We start from the raw sequence: 14,712 nt of genomic DNA, 5'->3' as shown, positions 1-14,712 counted from the left end.
ATTGAATATTGCTTGTAGATGCACTAATCTATACTGTAGACCTGCCATGGCAGCACCAGATAGATATCGCTTATGGAACAGGGATGTTGCTGCTTTCCTCAACTACATGCACATCCTTCGTGGGCTTCGACATAATGGCATGGTCTCTCATAGGTTTCGTCGGGTTGCTGTTGCTTCTACAAGACATCGAAGAAGAGTGAACGATCAGGAGCAACCAAGAATTAGAATACGTTTAGGCGATGACTCTCCGTCCTAGTTATCGCTAGGACACATCTAGATGCCTTCAGGATAAGTTATATACATGTAATAATTTTCTTACATAACTAACTGTATAATTCTTTATATTCTTTCCTTTTTAACATGCGCTAATCATTTTTTCATACGCATCATAATTTTAACCTCTATCTGAAATTTATTTTTAATAAAACAGTATTATATTCCAATCAATAGAGTTTATTAAGCATGTCTCTTTCAGAAGTTCTGTGATACCTTTTTCCCGTGAGCATGTCAAGGCTGAGCTTTACATTATTAAATAAACAGTAGACAAGTAACTCATCTTAAATAATGGTTGAATTATAAAAAAGAGGTACAGAATTATATAAATTATTTTTACATCATTAAGCTGTCAAGCATTTCATATAATGCTTCTGTTAACTCGTCTAATATTGACATCAATTAAAAAGGGCTAAGCTAAATCAATCAACCGTACCTCTTCTCTCTCACTTTTTATGATTCGTCCTTTGAAGCCCTTTCAGCTTAAATAGTTTCGTGTAACTTTCTTTCCAACTAAACCTTAAATGAATGTCCTCTACTCTTTTTTTTTTTCTTTTTCCATTTCTTGTTTTTATCTGTAAATTAGTAAATTCAAAATGCCCACAAGATGTTGTTGTATTATACCTTTAAGAGGTGGAATAGTCATTAGTGGAATAATCATGGCTGTAATGTATAAATTAGCTTTTTATTACTATTATTAACATATATGTGTATATAGCTTGTATCAATAGCTATCCTTGCTGCTACTTTTGCACATAAAAATCGTAAGAGACAATACACTAACTTTTCAACACATACTGATTATTATTATCGTTATAGCAATGGTAATGCACCTTGCCGTTGTCCATACAGTTCTTCCCTGGGTCTATATCGGTTTCTGCAGTAAGTTTATCCGAGTTTTAATATAGATTTAATACTTATCTTTGTTATATAGTTGCAGCCGTAGTTGTGGCTTTGGTGACAACATTTTCAGCTCTTGTGGTAAATAAGGATAATTGTCTACATTCAATCCATAGTTAATCGCGCGTGCGTTTATGATAGGCTAAACTTGGAATGATGCGTCTGACCAAGACCTTGCTGTGGCTCTTGGTATTCTTCCTCACCATTTGGGAAGCCCTATCATTCGTATTAGCATTAACCAACAGATCAAAAGCATTACAAGCTTGTGCAGAATCTAACCCTTCAAGCAACTCAACCGAAGCCAACACCAACACAACCATTTCAGTAGGAGGATATACGACAACCTTTTTAGGAATGAAGTATGGTGACACCTATGGCTTGGCTAACTGTGATCAAGCTATTCAGGCTGATGTTATTGGAACAGCCATCTTGCTTTTTGTTGGGCAGCTATTTATGGTAAGCTTCGGATGGAATACATATTTTGGGCTTATTTTTTCTTATTTAAAAAAAAATAGCTTTACACAGCAACATGCGTAAGATCATATACAATCAAATTAAGAGAACGTAAACTTGGTCATCGTTTGCGCGATCTTGAATGGGATGATAACCTGGATGAGCTTGCCGCAGCTTATAGGGCTGATGCTTCAACTGCACCTAAATATCCATTACATGACATTTCAGCAAAGAATAAGAAGGGATTTTTGAATAAGCTGAGCTTTGGTAAATGAATGTAAAGAGGGTTTTTTTTTTTAAAAAAAAAAATAGTGTTTATAGAAAATAAAGAATGAGCCTATTATGGTTTATGTAAATACACGCTTGACTTTGTTTTTATAAGATCTGTCAAAGTGCACTGACAACACCACGGGAACGTTAAATTGCCACCGCAATTAAGAAGTCACAACTGAATCTATTGAAGAATTTTAGTAACCATTCTTTTCAAATGTCTTTGATTTACCCCCGATTAATGGCATCAAGGCCAATATCCCAGCATTCTCTTTCATTTAGGAAGGAGGCGGTCTTGTTTATAAAGTCAGTGTTGCAGTCACTGATTTTAGCAGATAATCCAGGAAATGTCTCCTAGAAGAGCAGCGAGCATAGACCAGAAAGGCCAATGGCGAGTGCAAAAAGGTCGTCTCTCGGCTTGACAGCTTTTTTGTTTGACGCCAGCACGCAGCCAGGATTTCGGCACAAGAAAGATTCTTTGACTTTTATCTTGATTTCTTTATCCTTTATAGTCTTTCGATGAATGGGGTTGTCTAATTTGGAGAAACAGTAAATGCAGGTTTGAGACGTTATGCTCTCATTTGTGATGCACACATTGACGTTCATACCATGTAATTCTTGTTTCCATTCACCCCCCCATATCGTCTGAATTCCTTTATTACTGAACCTACTCACATGTCTCTATCTCCTATGAACATGATAGGGCATGGACTGCTTTTAACTTTCACTAAATAGTTTATCTATTATTTAGTATTCATCAATCACATATTACTGTGCTCTTTGCCTTTCTTGCCTATCGAAAACCTTTTTTCTTTTGCACACAATCGTGTCGTAAACAATTGTTTTCAATTTCACATGTCCTTTTCGATCTGACTCTTTTTGGAATGGTAGAGATTCATGAATGCTATACGGTTATCGACGTGTTGTTGATATATCTTCACTGCTTGCTTGACGCTTGTGGTAGATTTCATATCTAATTTTGCAAGTTTATCTTCTATCTCTTGCAGTACTTTGCCTTCTGTTGACTTCTTTGCTTTTTCTAGCTTTCTTCGGACATTATAATATCCTGAACCAATATCTATATCGCCTGTCTTTATTGCCATAGAGGATGGTAGCTGCAGAAATGATTTTGCGCCAGATTCTTCACTGCTATACTTGCTCACTATTTTCTGAGCTTCCTCTTTACACTCATCGGTATTTCCCAATGCCTTGTACTTGTTGCGAAGCTCAAGATGAAACTTGAACCGTTTCATCGTGAGAGGAACAGTGCTTGTCATCGTCTTCAAACCACTGTCTGTGCCAGAAAAAATAAATTCTTCAGAAAGATTAGCCTGCAGACTTATCCGACAATCTTCCACTTTGACAATCCCATGGTTATGCTTCTGGAGAACGTACCACTGATCATTGCTGTTCTCAGAAGCAATGGCTGCTTTATGGGCGATTACAGATTGTTGTTTCATTGCTATCCTTTTGAAATGCAACATTTGCCTTTTCAGCTTCAGGTCATCCCGTGTTGTTTGCACCAAAGAAAACGACTGATTTCATTCATCTTTAAGTTGCTCTATACCATTGTATAAGCAATTCCCTTCTTCAAGACTGCTATTTCTCCATTTCAGCTTTAATCCATTTATCTCCTTGGAAAAGTTTCTGCTCTTTTCGTTCTTCAAAGCATCTTTCAGCTGCTTTTCTATTCCAGTAACTTCAGCTTGCAAGCCCTGCATTTCTTGTTGGAGGGTTTCTTTCGACTTTTTAGACTCTTCCTTCACAGATAGATGATATATCAAGTCATGCGAGGCTGGGCCATTCTTGCTTGAATTACTTACAGTATCCTTTGTTCCAAGCAAGCGAGCAGTCTTGGTTCCAGGTAATAGTGATATATTTTGAGCAAACCTGATGCCATTGAACTTGTACATCATTGTTATAGCATTAATATCACACAATGAGCTAAAAACAGCATACTTGTTTTGGCGAGCTTCTTCAACCGATTCTATGAGATAGTTATCATAGTTGAATATTGCCAATGCACAAGGAAGTCTGGTCAATGTTTGATACAATGATGGCCCGTCTATTCTTAAGGCATGTAGTGTAGAAGCAGATGGCTGTGAACAAAGCTTTCTGTAAAACTTCTTGTAACCAGCATACAAAAGGGTATCATTCGCTAGGATGCAAAATGGTACTGATGAGTTATGATGAACCGTTCTTTCTTTTTTGGAATATACGGCTTCAAAGCATTCAAAATCAACATGTAAGGATATGCTTCTTTTTCTTCAACTTCAGAACATTCCTTTTTCGGGTCGTCGACACTGAATGCATCTTTTCTGTCATCGAGAAGTAGGCTTTTCAGAACAGATTTTAAGCAGCGTAATCTCCTTCTTGTTAAGTCTGTGGTATTGCCTGTGATCAGCTCTTCTTCTTCTATACCATCATCGTCATCATTTTCACTGGTAAGTTGACTTCTTCCTGTAATATTGCTCTCAGTTCTTGTTATATTGCTCCTTTCGACTTTCCTAGCCTGTGAAGCAAGAACGTTACATTGTCAATATCTTGTAGTACGAAAATAAGGTACCTTACCAAAACAGCCATTTTATATCCATCAATCCTTTTTTTGACATGCGTCAGCTTTAGTTTTCCAATTGTGCGCTTCTTCAGGCTTTCTTTTTGTCTTTTCCTCGCACTTTTTCCTCTTGTATTCTTCCCCTCGTACAATATTCCTCCTTGCATTCCTAGGCAGATCAGTAAAAGTAGATACCACGCTATTATCATCTACTGACTGTTACGGGTCTTTTTTTGACCTTTCTTTACTTTTTTCTGGATATAGCTTCTGTATTTGACTTCTCGGCTAACAAACTGTTCATCAAACCGTGGAAGATTTTTGGTGTGCTCCACATATTTTTCATGCTTGTGGCAACATCAATAAAAGCATTTCCCATTTCATGAGACTTTAACGATGTTTTTTAAACTGCACTTTCTCTATTCCAGATGATTCTAGGGCCTTGAAGATGGCCACCTGGGCAGGATGCTTGTTTAAATTTGTCTGTTGTGCACCAGTTGATCCAAAACAGCAAGAATGCATCAAACTAATATACTGAAGCTCCATAAGCATGCTAAAGTCCTTCGTAGATGAATCTGCTACGGAAAGAGGGCCAATGGTATGCTCTATAGTACAGTTTTGGCTGGGTAGAAAGCCATCTGGAAGTATATTTGCGATATTAAAAAAGCCTTGTGTGATCATATCGCGATTTCGTAGCTCTAGCAGAACCATATTCATTATGAACGTGATGTTTATAATGTAATCAGATACTTGGGTAAGAGTGCTCTCAAGTTTTTCCAAAACAGCTTGTTTTATCTCTAGCGGTAAATCGTTTCTGATAATTCGGTTTACCGCCACGCTACAAGCTCTATACTCTATATCGGCAGAATGAACCTCGGGTTCTGTATCGTCGTGTTCCCCTTCTGTTACTTCGTCCCTTAAATCTCTTGCTATAGAATGAAAGTTTCCCTGAACATATTCTTTAAAAACTACGTCATTCTTTTTTATGGAATTTTTGTCCAAATAATCTCTCAGGACGGTATATGAGCAGCTTGTGCCAAGACGCTTCTTGGTAAGGTTTTGATATTGAGCAACTTTTGTTCCAACTTGTTCAGATCCCTTTCCACATTTTTGCTTTTTTTTTTAGTAGTGGACTCAACGGTGGCCTTTATATAATCATGAATAGAACGCAAGAAGCTGTTGTATAAGAGCTCAGGAGATTTTGGTACAAGACGTAGTCTTTTTAAGGGAGGATTCTCAGAGCTTTCGCTAGCAGTACGCTTCAAGTTTTGCCGTAGAATTGGATCCCTTGTTATGTTAACGCCATCAAAATAGATTTTCTGTTCAGTATGTTTCATTCTATGTTATAAAGTGTTTGAGCTATAAGGAACTCTCATCAGGCTGTTGTCCTCACTAACCTGATGATAGCTTTCAGAGATTATTGAGGGCAAGAGAAAAAAGAAAAACGAAGCTGCTGCTGATATCCTTGGCCGCCCCAAATTTTATTTATCACACACAGATTATGTCAAAAGTTAGCTTCATACTATTTATTACAATGATGTTGTCATCTGTGTTAGATACGGTGAAATGACTCATTTTCTTAATTAAAATAGAATATCTCTACAATATGAAATTAGCAATATCATCTCCATATATTCTGACTAGACGATATAAGCTCTTCTACTAAGGTGAATATTATGTTATATTTTTTATACAAATGGGTAATACTAGAGACGCTGCATTAGGATACTGCAAGATCCAAAAAAGGAAATCCCCACAGTTTATTTCAGGAGATCATACGAGCTTTTAATTACAGCCACGCTTCCTATAATGAGGCAGATCAACAGATCATTGATGCAGCAGGCCTTACAAAGCCTCATGCTGATACAGTGAAGCAAATCTGATAAATTATGCCAAAGTAATAGTTCACGGCAAAGAAGGCCTTGGTCTTCATTTGGGGCAGAAACCTTTCTTGCTGAGCAGCAGGGGCAGGAGCATGGGGAGAAAAAGGCAGCTTGATTACGCGACTGACCAAAAAAAATATGCTTACACATCTTTGTTTGATCAGGGCAGTTGCAGTTCTTCAAAAAGCCTTCTTTTGTATCCATATCATAAAAGAGGATGTCTTCAGTGAAGGATCTGCACTGATAGACATTTTCTTCGAGCTACTCTACCATGGAGCAGGCAACGTCGTAATCAATACAGTATGCTGCTCTTCTCTTCTTTTCTTGGTTGACTGTCAAGCGAAACCCACCAAAATCATTCGCAACTTTGATTGTGTCCTGCCAATAACCTAATGCTACCACTTGGGATAACAGGCAGGCTAGGCGATCTACATGCAAAGAGCGAGAGCGACCAAAATAGAACGTCTTCAATTGGTTATGATACGATTCTATTAGATTGTTTGTATGGAAAGAAGCATTCTATATATAGATAGAAAAGCTAGATTTTAGTGAGTTGGAACAATAAGCATGAATGGTCACATGTCTCCACGCTTTAGACCACAATTCCCTTCTCGGAAGCCACAAACTGTTAAAGTACGCAAGGAATACTTCAAATTCCTTATTTTCAGCAAGGAACAACTGATGGGCGAGATCGGATGCTTCCGGCGTTTCTGAGTACATCATGCTATTCAGATTAGCGCGAACACGATCTTCTGCCAGCTTTGTGTCGTAAGTAGACTTGCTTATCTTCACCTAAATGTTACAAGATGTTTAATATCTACATTAAACCCACGTTTAAAACTTACGCCTCGCTTGATGTGGGTTTCCCACGCACGCTTGATATGCCAATGACATAACAGTATGTCTACATTATCGGAGACTTCTCTTATAGCAGCAAATTCCGTGGGACTGCAATCAACCATGATTCTTTTAACGTTAAGATTAAAGCTGTCTTTCAGCCAACTTAGCCACTGGTGTAAGGTGGGAATGATCTCATTATCAGTGACAAAGAAGCAAACAGGAAGACGTTTGTTGGTGATAGAGCTTCTAACAACAATAGTGAGCAAATAGCCGTCCTTTTTGGGGTCATTGAATGGCTTGCAGGCTTTGTGTGTCGAGTCTATGCGCCCCTCTTCGGCTTCCTGTAAATACTATAGTTATGCTTAAATTTAACTGACATAGATACGCATTTCATCAAGAAACTTTACCTTCATTTGCCATTGAGCAACCCAAGAAATAAGAAACGAGCCATCTTCGTACACCTTGAACAAAATCTTTGCTCCTTTTTTGGCCAGTTCTTCTATCCAAATTTGGGCACTAACCCTGTCAAGAACAGCTCTTCTACTCAACTTCATCAATCTAACATTGATGACGTTTCTAACATCGTAATAATTGATTCGAAGCGGAGAAAAAGAGGAAGATACCATTTTGCTCAATCTAGCTAAAAGTCAGAAACTATCACATAAGCTCCAATGATAAAGGAATACATACTTGTAAGAGACGAGCTGCGTTCATCCTAAGAAGGCTTTTGATGGGTTTCCAATCTATGCTTTGATTAACTTGTTCTTCAATCTACTTCACTTTGGAAGGAAGTCTAGATGAGATAATCTCTTGCACATCACATGGATTATGGTCAGGATGCTCCCATCTATACTTCACTTCGGCTACACCGTCAGTCAGAAGATGCTTGTTAATATACGCAGAGCATCCAATCTTGATAGATTCTTTCGTTCCTGCTTTCTTGGTGGATGTCTCGCTTTCCTGCATGATCACATTGATACTTAATAGTATGCAATTTTAAGGAGACAGTAAGAGGCTAGCCAACAAAAGGTTTTGCTTTCTCATTGGCCCAGCTTTGGCGAAGGTTCCAGTTGGCATGCTTCTGAGCAATATTGTTGAACCACTCTTCAAATCCTGCTTCGTTAGTAAATCGAATGGTGGTAAATTCATCATCATATTCAGGAATCATGCGGGTGATGAGATTGTCGTTGATATTAATGATAGGCGTAATTACTAGAAAAACGCGCAAAATACAGCAATTAAATTTTTTTCTTCATATGAGAATAGTGGCAAGCTTCATGTTCATTTTGTGGCTACTACATTTTTGTGGGTATTTACTGCCAACGACAACACCGAATGTCGGTGATTAAATATGTGACGTTTTTGGTTCTTACTCCACCCATGTTCCCCCTTGAGACTATCAAAAATATTTTTTTTACACTTCTCCAATGTCACTACTGAATCGTACATTTACACATTTCAGCACAACAACTGCAAAAGTAAATCAATTGGCAGCATGCACTAGGCCAGCAATTACCCCATTTGTTAAAAATAATATAGGTGAATATACAATATAATACGACAGCCAATTCAAGAGATTGACATTTTCTATAGAACTCACTCAAGTCCGTTGGGCTACAAAAAAATCAGGAGGCTCTTCTCGTAACGGTAGAGATTCAGCAGGTAGAAGATTAGGAGTGAAGATATTTGCAGGACAAGAGGTTGTTCCTGGCAACATTATTGTCCGTCAAAGAGGCACCAAGTTCCACCCAGGAGACAATGTAATATATACGTTGAATAATATATATGTATATTTTTTACTAATAATAGCATAGGTTGGCATTGGTAAAGATCACACACTCTATGCTTTAGAACCAGGATATGTTCGTTTTTATAAGGATCCACAACACCCTAAGCGTAGACTAGTTGGTATTGTCTTTGATCGTGAAGCAACACTTCCTATCCCTTTAGATCAACCAAAGCCTAGAAGATTTGGATTGATTGATTTGACTACTTTATAACAAATTTGTACATTATTCAGAATAAAATAAAATTTCAAACAGCAAATGCGACAATAAATAGCAAAATAGAGAGCCACAAGAAGCAAAAAGAATGAGATATCAAAATGATTAATAACATCAATTTTCATTTTGTTATATAAAGTTCAAATCTCCCCCCCCCCTTTTTTTTATCTTTCGAAAAGATGAATAAAGAACAATAAAGGACAGATGGATCAAGTGTAATTAAAGAATTGTGCGCGAATAATTTATGAAAGAAGTGTTTATGAGATATTAACCAAACACGATGTCTTTTTCCCCTTAAGTAAACTAAAACAAATTCCGCGCGCGCGCAAACCGAGAGAATTAGAGAGAGAGAGAGACAAAGGACAAACAGAGAAAGAGAGAAAGAGGCACCATTTTTTTTTTCTTTTTTCCCTTTTTTTCCTTTTTTTTTTTATAATCTTGTCTTCATGCTCAAACCCATTGTACGTAAAAAGAGAAACTACAAGAACTTGGCTTTACCAGCAGGCTCTGCAGCTACAGCAGCACCTGTTCCTGCTTTAAAGTCGGCAAAACAAGAAGAGTACGACAAACTATACAAAGACCTTAGTGATCTTGAGATCGGCTTAGAACTACGACTTGATCTTCGTGAGGAGGATATTCAAAATCTTGAAGAACTAGGTGCTGGAAATGGTGGAACCGTCTATAAAGTGTTGCATATTCCTTCAAAAAGAATTATGGCCAAAAAGGTACAGAGAAGAGAAAATTAAATAAATAAGTGTTTAAAACTTTATAGACGATCTATCCTCAATCATTACTTGACTCTCCCGCGTTTGCAAGACGCTCAGGTATCTTTGGTAGCAGCCCAAAAGAAAATGACAATCAAGAGGACGATGGGGAAATAGAGGACGTCGTCAAGGACCTGTCAATACACGAAATTAAAAAGAGACCTGAGAAATCAATGTCATATCAGATACCTACATCGACCAACAAGCAACCATCGACTAACAGCACTGATTACAGTATTGCTAATATGAGGCCCTTATTACCTGTGCATACCAAACGAAAGAAGCCAGAAGATCCTCGAGTAACTGTACGTAAACAAGTGATGAGAGAGATGCAGTTCTTACACGACTGTAACTCAGAGCATATCGTAAGCTTTTATGGTGCATTCCTTAGTGGTGGAGACATTTCAATGTGCATGGAATATATGGATGTTGGGTAATAAGAGGCATAAAAATGTTGATAATATAAATAACCCTTTTCATATTCATACAGTTCCTTGGATAAAATCTATAAAAAGAGTGGACCCATTCCAATGGATATACTAAGACATATAGGATATGCGGTAATATACCTTATAACTACACAATGATGATTTACCAAGTCGAGATTAAATAGATTGTGGATGGCTTGATCTACCTTTATGATAGCCATAGAATTATACACAGAGGTACAAAGGGAGGGGAAAAGAGGGAGGGGATAGTCATGCGTTTATATGCTGATTATGCAGCTTTTATTAGATTTGAAGCCGTCGAATGTGTTGGTCAACTCTGCAGGACAAATCAAGATTTGTGATTTTGGAGTATCAGGACAACTGATTGATTCTGTAGCAAATACATTTGTTGGTACCAGTTCATACATGAGTGTAAGTTAATATATATAGTGAAGAAAGAAAAGGCCGTTAACTTTTTCTATCTTCAGCCGGAACGTATATTAGGTTCACCTTACTCTGTAAAGTCAGATGTTTGGTCTATCGGTATCACATTGATGGAATTAGGACTAGGTAAATTTCCTTTTACTTCTTCAGATGGCAGATCGCTGGCTATCTTTGAACTATTGCAGTATATAGTAAATGAACCAGTGCCCACACTTCCAGCAGGAAAGTATCCACAAGACTATGAGCAGTTCTTATCGCTATGGTAATAGGAAATATATATTGATACAGATATATGCATGAATCATAATATATGAACTGATCTTATATTATCTATAGTCTTGTAAAGGATGTCCAAACTCGTGCAACACCTAATGATTTATTAAACACGGCGTTCATAAAGAATACAACAGCCACTAAAGAGGACATCATGAATTGGGCAAAGAGTCATTTGTGATATCAAACAAGCAATGATATCAACATATAAAATATACCTCCATATATATGTGGCTATATACAATACACTTATTCCTTCTGTGATGCCTATTTGCATGATAAACAAACACACCCTACAAGATCAATAAATCATGCCTTCTTTTGAACAAAAATTGAGGAAGATATGAAATAACTTAAAGCACAACTGATTTATATATATGTAATTTTATTTAAAAGAATCTATTTACAATTGTTTGAAGAATACTAGACCTTTGAGGAATATAACTCACAGGAGTGAGTCCCCAGCATTCTACCAAATGGCCTTGTACTTCGTATATAGTGCGGAGGACATTTGGATTTTTATGTACAAGCTTGACCACTTGGTCCCAGTCCTTCACACTACAATCTTCATTAATGTGCATCAATTCTGCTCTAAGAGTATCAACAGGGATAACTCCTGAATTCTTCAATGTCTGGTAGGCTCTCGCTGGTCTCTGTACATAAAATTCATGCGGATCTCTGAGCCACACGAGTATATCAGATACATAATGATTGATTTTATCCTTGTATGCATGGCGACGTTTGATGTATACTTTGCCGACAGCCACTACAGGAATCGCCATAACAGTAAGAATAACAGAGAGTATAATGTATCGTGTGTCGCCATAGAAGAGCCTACAACTTGCTCTCAGTAAATAATACCTAAAAGGAAAAATAGCAGAGGTAGTCCCAATCATAGGCACACCATCCTTACTGCATTATTGATAAGTATTATACAAATAGAGTCATTACTAAAGACTTACTTTTCCCAGACATAGACTGTAGGATGACCAGTCAGTTTTTTCAAGGCTAGATTGAGTATGCCATAAACTTCAGTTGTAGTTAATTCATCCTACGTTAAATGTTATATTCAGAGATACTTGCTATATCATAAATCGTAGACTCACATTGTTAATATACTTCTTCATCTCATCCAAGAAATCACTCTGATAAAAAGCAGCAATGTTTTGTGGTAATTCTTGATGCCTAAGGTTTCTTTTGTATTCATTGTATATCAGATTCCCTTGTGCGGTAGTCAAAGATTGTTCCATATGCTTCATAGCCTTATTGATCTGCCTTATCATGTCAGCGGTGTGTACGCATTTATCAGCTATAGGTAATAGTCCACCTGGATTGTACAGTGGACGCTGACGTACGTAAATTGGCTCACAATTTAGTTTACCATTGACACAGATACCATTTTGAGGGCATGGAATACATGTCGAAGGAAAGTACGAATAGTACAAGGATTGATCTATAAGAAAAGATAACAAGTTAGTAAGAGTGTGATAAAGGGCAGAGGGTGATAATTACATCCTTGTGCTTTATGATTACTGCAATAACCATTTTTGTATCTGAAGAGAGTAACTATCATTAAGAAGAGGATAAGGGAAAGAGCAAGGGTAGTAAATAAGAATCTGAATGGCAGTAAGTGATTGCGTGCGTTAAAAGGGAAATAAGAAACACAAGTGTTAATAATAACCATGATCATTTTTCTAACTGTAAACCTCTCTGAGTATGCCTGTCTTTGCTCATACAGCTGACGGAGGCTTTCAGGCGGAAGAGAGCTGTCTGACTGCAAATAGACTAATTCCTTTTCATCAATTCCCTTTCTCAACTCATCGTTGTCTTTGTCAGACTCGTCGTCAGACTCATCATCAGGATAATAATCGGAGTCAAAGCTATCGTCTTCGTCGCCAGAAGACTGATCATTTGAATCTTCAGAAGCATAAGAGCTGTGCGAGCTTCCAGAACTGGGAGCGCAAACCTCATAAGAAGCGTCGCTGTTACGATCTTCATCGGTGACATCTTGCTCCTCATCATCAATTGTTACTGGCTCAGCATCAGGATTATTTTCAATGGAAGTAGCCTGCTTAGGCTCAGGACTACTTTTGCAGGTATCGACTTGCTTAACATCAAGCTCATTCTCAACATTAGGCTTGTTATCATCATTAGTTGTTCCAGGATATGATAACTGGGTAGTAGGCACGATGGCCAGTTCATCGTTATCTGAGACAAAGGAGTCATAGGGATCGAAATGAGCAGCATTTGTTTCTATTTCAGTTGTACTGTTTTTCTCAGGTCGATCTTGCTGCTTAGACGAAAACCACTGGTTAACACTATCAGAGATATACTGAGTGGCGCTTGAACTGGAAGATGGCTCATGGACGGGAGCATCATCTTCAGACTCCGCAAACGAATCCTCTGCACCGTAAGGGTAAACAGGCTTTCTGTTGAGACTTGATGTTGGCATAACAAACCCGTCAGCATCCTATATGAAATTATTTATTAATAATGGTATAAAAGGGTGTATAATCGCGTTAAACTTACAATAAGATTTTGATTGTTCATGGTGGTGTAGTACGTGTCTATTATATCATCACGTCTACTGAGAACTTTGTTTTTGAACAGGTGGAGCAGTTCGGTTCTTGTCATCAAAGAACCATATGGGACACCGTGCTTCATAAGAATGTCCTTAAGTTCGGCTTTGCGAAGACGGCGCAAGTCATGGTTTGGGCCTAATGACAATATAAGTCAGCTGTACAAATCTATAAAGGGTCTTTTATATAAAACTTTAGTTTGTTAGCTTACGTAAGTAATATAATTCTTCAGGGATCGTTCTTTGAGAAGACATAGTAAAAAAAAAAAAATAAACAAAAGGTAAAAAAAAGGCTACCGAACTAGTTTATCATTTATGATTTACTGTACTAACTCCGAATTGATGCTATTGGGCGAACGGTTAGCAGGTTCTTTCAATACAAATGCTTACCGTACCATTAGAAGAGAAAATACCCTCTATTTTGCTAAGCAAACAATTACACCTTATCTTTGTTTACACCATGAATAGTAGCACATGTCAAAGATAATTCAAAAAGTGACTGTGGTAAATAAGTAAGAAGAGCAAAACACATAACTTTGTCACTAGAAAGGGAGAGAAAGTAAGGCTTCTTGAGAGGCACAAAAGATGCACTTGGTGCACAGAAACTAGATCGAGACTTTTTTATTTTAAACGTTAGCCCATTTAACAAATATAATAAACAAACAAAAATACCTTTCATAAGATTTTTAGATGCTTTTAAAGTATTAAACAAAACTGTCGTATTCTACATTGAATAAGGGCCAATAGGTAGTGTTTACATATCAATAACAAAAGCTTAGTAGCATAAACTGATCAATCACAATAATAATTAAAAATACATATAATCATTTTTAATATCTTCATCTTTGTTCTTTCAAATAAAAGAAACATAAAGAGTCTCATTGCATTTCTGTCCTTTACCACTACTACAACCGCAACTATAACAACTACAAATATCACAAAGGCAAAACCAAAGTAAGTTGGAATCAAGGAACAAGGGGATTAGGCTTGACCAAAGCTTGTCTACTTTGATCTGCTGTTATTTTTAAGGTCCACTTCAAAGGGATGTCAAG

General features: G+C 37.4%; 8 protein-coding genes across 8 annotated transcripts; 4 read left to right on the top strand and 4 right to left on the bottom strand.

Annotated features, from left to right (window-relative positions):
• Nucleotides 1-40: 40 nt before the first annotated feature.
• On the top strand, nt 41-256 carry RHIMIDRAFT_232898 (uncharacterized protein; the record flags this gene model as incomplete). The annotated part of the gene is made up of 1 exon (XM_023607836.1): nt 41-256. A coding segment is annotated over one exon (216 nt), but the record flags the coding sequence as incomplete, so codon positions are not given.
• Nucleotides 257-840: 584 nt separating this feature from the next.
• On the top strand, nt 841-1,937 carry RHIMIDRAFT_310177 (uncharacterized protein). The gene is made up of 6 exons (XM_023614636.1): nt 841-938; nt 992-1,037; nt 1,093-1,155; nt 1,208-1,254; nt 1,315-1,629; nt 1,689-1,937. Exons 1-6 carry the CDS (start codon nt 870-872, stop codon nt 1,899-1,901), a joined length of 753 nt encoding a protein of 250 aa, XP_023471176.1. The 5' UTR covers nt 841-869; the 3' UTR covers nt 1,902-1,937.
• An 810-nt stretch (nt 1,938-2,747) lies between these two features.
• On the bottom strand, nt 2,748-4,479 carry RHIMIDRAFT_310176 (uncharacterized protein; the record flags this gene model as incomplete). The annotated part of the gene is made up of 5 exons (XM_023614635.1): nt 2,748-3,358; nt 3,464-3,656; nt 3,720-3,966; nt 4,092-4,408; nt 4,468-4,479. The coding sequence occupies 5 exons, from the start codon at nt 4,477-4,479 to the stop codon at nt 2,748-2,750; spliced, it is 1,380 nt and encodes a 459-aa protein (XP_023471175.1).
• Nucleotides 4,480-6,591: 2,112 nt separating this feature from the next.
• Nucleotides 6,592-7,796, bottom strand: RHIMIDRAFT_243532 (uncharacterized protein; the record flags this gene model as incomplete). Its single annotated transcript, XM_023609954.1, has 4 exons — nt 6,592-6,818; nt 6,957-7,122; nt 7,176-7,511; nt 7,578-7,796. The coding sequence occupies 4 exons, from the start codon at nt 7,794-7,796 to the stop codon at nt 6,592-6,594; spliced, it is 948 nt and encodes a 315-aa protein (XP_023471174.1).
• A 792-nt stretch (nt 7,797-8,588) lies between these two features.
• Nucleotides 8,589-9,559, top strand: RHIMIDRAFT_221700 (uncharacterized protein). Its single transcript, XM_023607439.1, has 3 exons — nt 8,589-8,709; nt 8,764-8,930; nt 8,985-9,559. The coding sequence occupies exons 1-3, from the start codon at nt 8,598-8,600 to the stop codon at nt 9,168-9,170; spliced, it is 465 nt and encodes a 154-aa protein (XP_023471173.1). The 5' UTR covers nt 8,589-8,597; the 3' UTR covers nt 9,171-9,559.
• Nucleotides 9,560-9,619: 60 nt separating this feature from the next.
• Nucleotides 9,620-11,263, top strand: RHIMIDRAFT_196889 (kinase-like protein; the record flags this gene model as incomplete). Its single annotated transcript, XM_023606156.1, has 7 exons — nt 9,620-9,898; nt 10,219-10,370; nt 10,428-10,497; nt 10,551-10,602; nt 10,673-10,797; nt 10,854-11,071; nt 11,146-11,263. The coding sequence occupies 7 exons, from the start codon at nt 9,620-9,622 to the stop codon at nt 11,261-11,263; spliced, it is 1,014 nt and encodes a 337-aa protein (XP_023471172.1).
• A 208-nt stretch (nt 11,264-11,471) lies between these two features.
• Nucleotides 11,472-13,915, bottom strand: RHIMIDRAFT_232890 (uncharacterized protein; the record flags this gene model as incomplete). The annotated part of the gene is made up of 6 exons (XM_023607835.1): nt 11,472-11,994; nt 12,045-12,133; nt 12,189-12,535; nt 12,595-13,552; nt 13,612-13,799; nt 13,873-13,915. 6 exons carry the CDS (start codon nt 13,913-13,915, stop codon nt 11,472-11,474), a joined length of 2,148 nt encoding a protein of 715 aa, XP_023471171.1.
• Nucleotides 13,878-14,433, bottom strand: RHIMIDRAFT_253998 (uncharacterized protein). Its single transcript, XM_023611065.1, has 3 exons — nt 14,056-14,433; nt 13,985-14,005; nt 13,878-13,901 (listed from the first exon to the last, which is right to left on the bottom strand). The coding sequence occupies exon 1, from the start codon at nt 14,337-14,339 to the stop codon at nt 14,097-14,099; it is 243 nt and encodes an 80-aa protein (XP_023471170.1). The 5' UTR covers nt 14,340-14,433; the 3' UTR covers nt 13,878-13,901; nt 13,985-14,005; nt 14,056-14,096.
• Between the last annotated feature and the right edge of the window lie 279 nt (nt 14,434-14,712).

This window comes from Rhizopus microsporus, assembly GCF_002708625.1.
Source record: "Rhizopus microsporus ATCC 52813 unplaced genomic scaffold scaffold_1, whole genome shotgun sequence".
NCBI lineage: Eukaryota > Fungi > Mucoromycota > Mucoromycetes > Mucorales > Rhizopodaceae > Rhizopus > Rhizopus microsporus.
This window is presented reverse-complemented; position numbering and strand designations above follow the sequence as displayed.

Bases quoted from the DNA above. Each gene is read 5' to 3' on its own strand.
- RHIMIDRAFT_310177 (XM_023614636.1), top strand. From the start codon at position 870: ATGCCCACAAGATGTTGTTGTATTATACCTTTAAGAGGTGGAATAGTC. The intron at 939-991 runs GTAATGTATAAA...ATGTGTATATAG, and splicing joins TTAGTGGAATAATCATGGCT to CTTGTATCAATAGCTATCCT. The intron at 1,255-1,314 runs GTAAATAAGGAT...CGTTTATGATAG, and splicing joins CAACATTTTCAGCTCTTGTG to GCTAAACTTGGAATGATGCG.
- RHIMIDRAFT_221700 (XM_023607439.1), top strand. From the start codon at position 8,598: ATGTCACTACTGAATCGTACATTTACACATTTCAGCACAACAACTGCA. The intron at 8,710-8,763 runs GTGAATATACAA...CATTTTCTATAG, and splicing joins ATTTGTTAAAAATAATATAG to AACTCACTCAAGTCCGTTGG. The intron at 8,931-8,984 runs GTAATATATACG...ATAATAGCATAG, and splicing joins AGTTCCACCCAGGAGACAAT to GTTGGCATTGGTAAAGATCA.
- RHIMIDRAFT_253998 (XM_023611065.1), bottom strand. From the start codon at position 14,339: ATGAAAGGTATTTTTGTTTGTTTATTATATTTGTTAAATGGGCTAACG.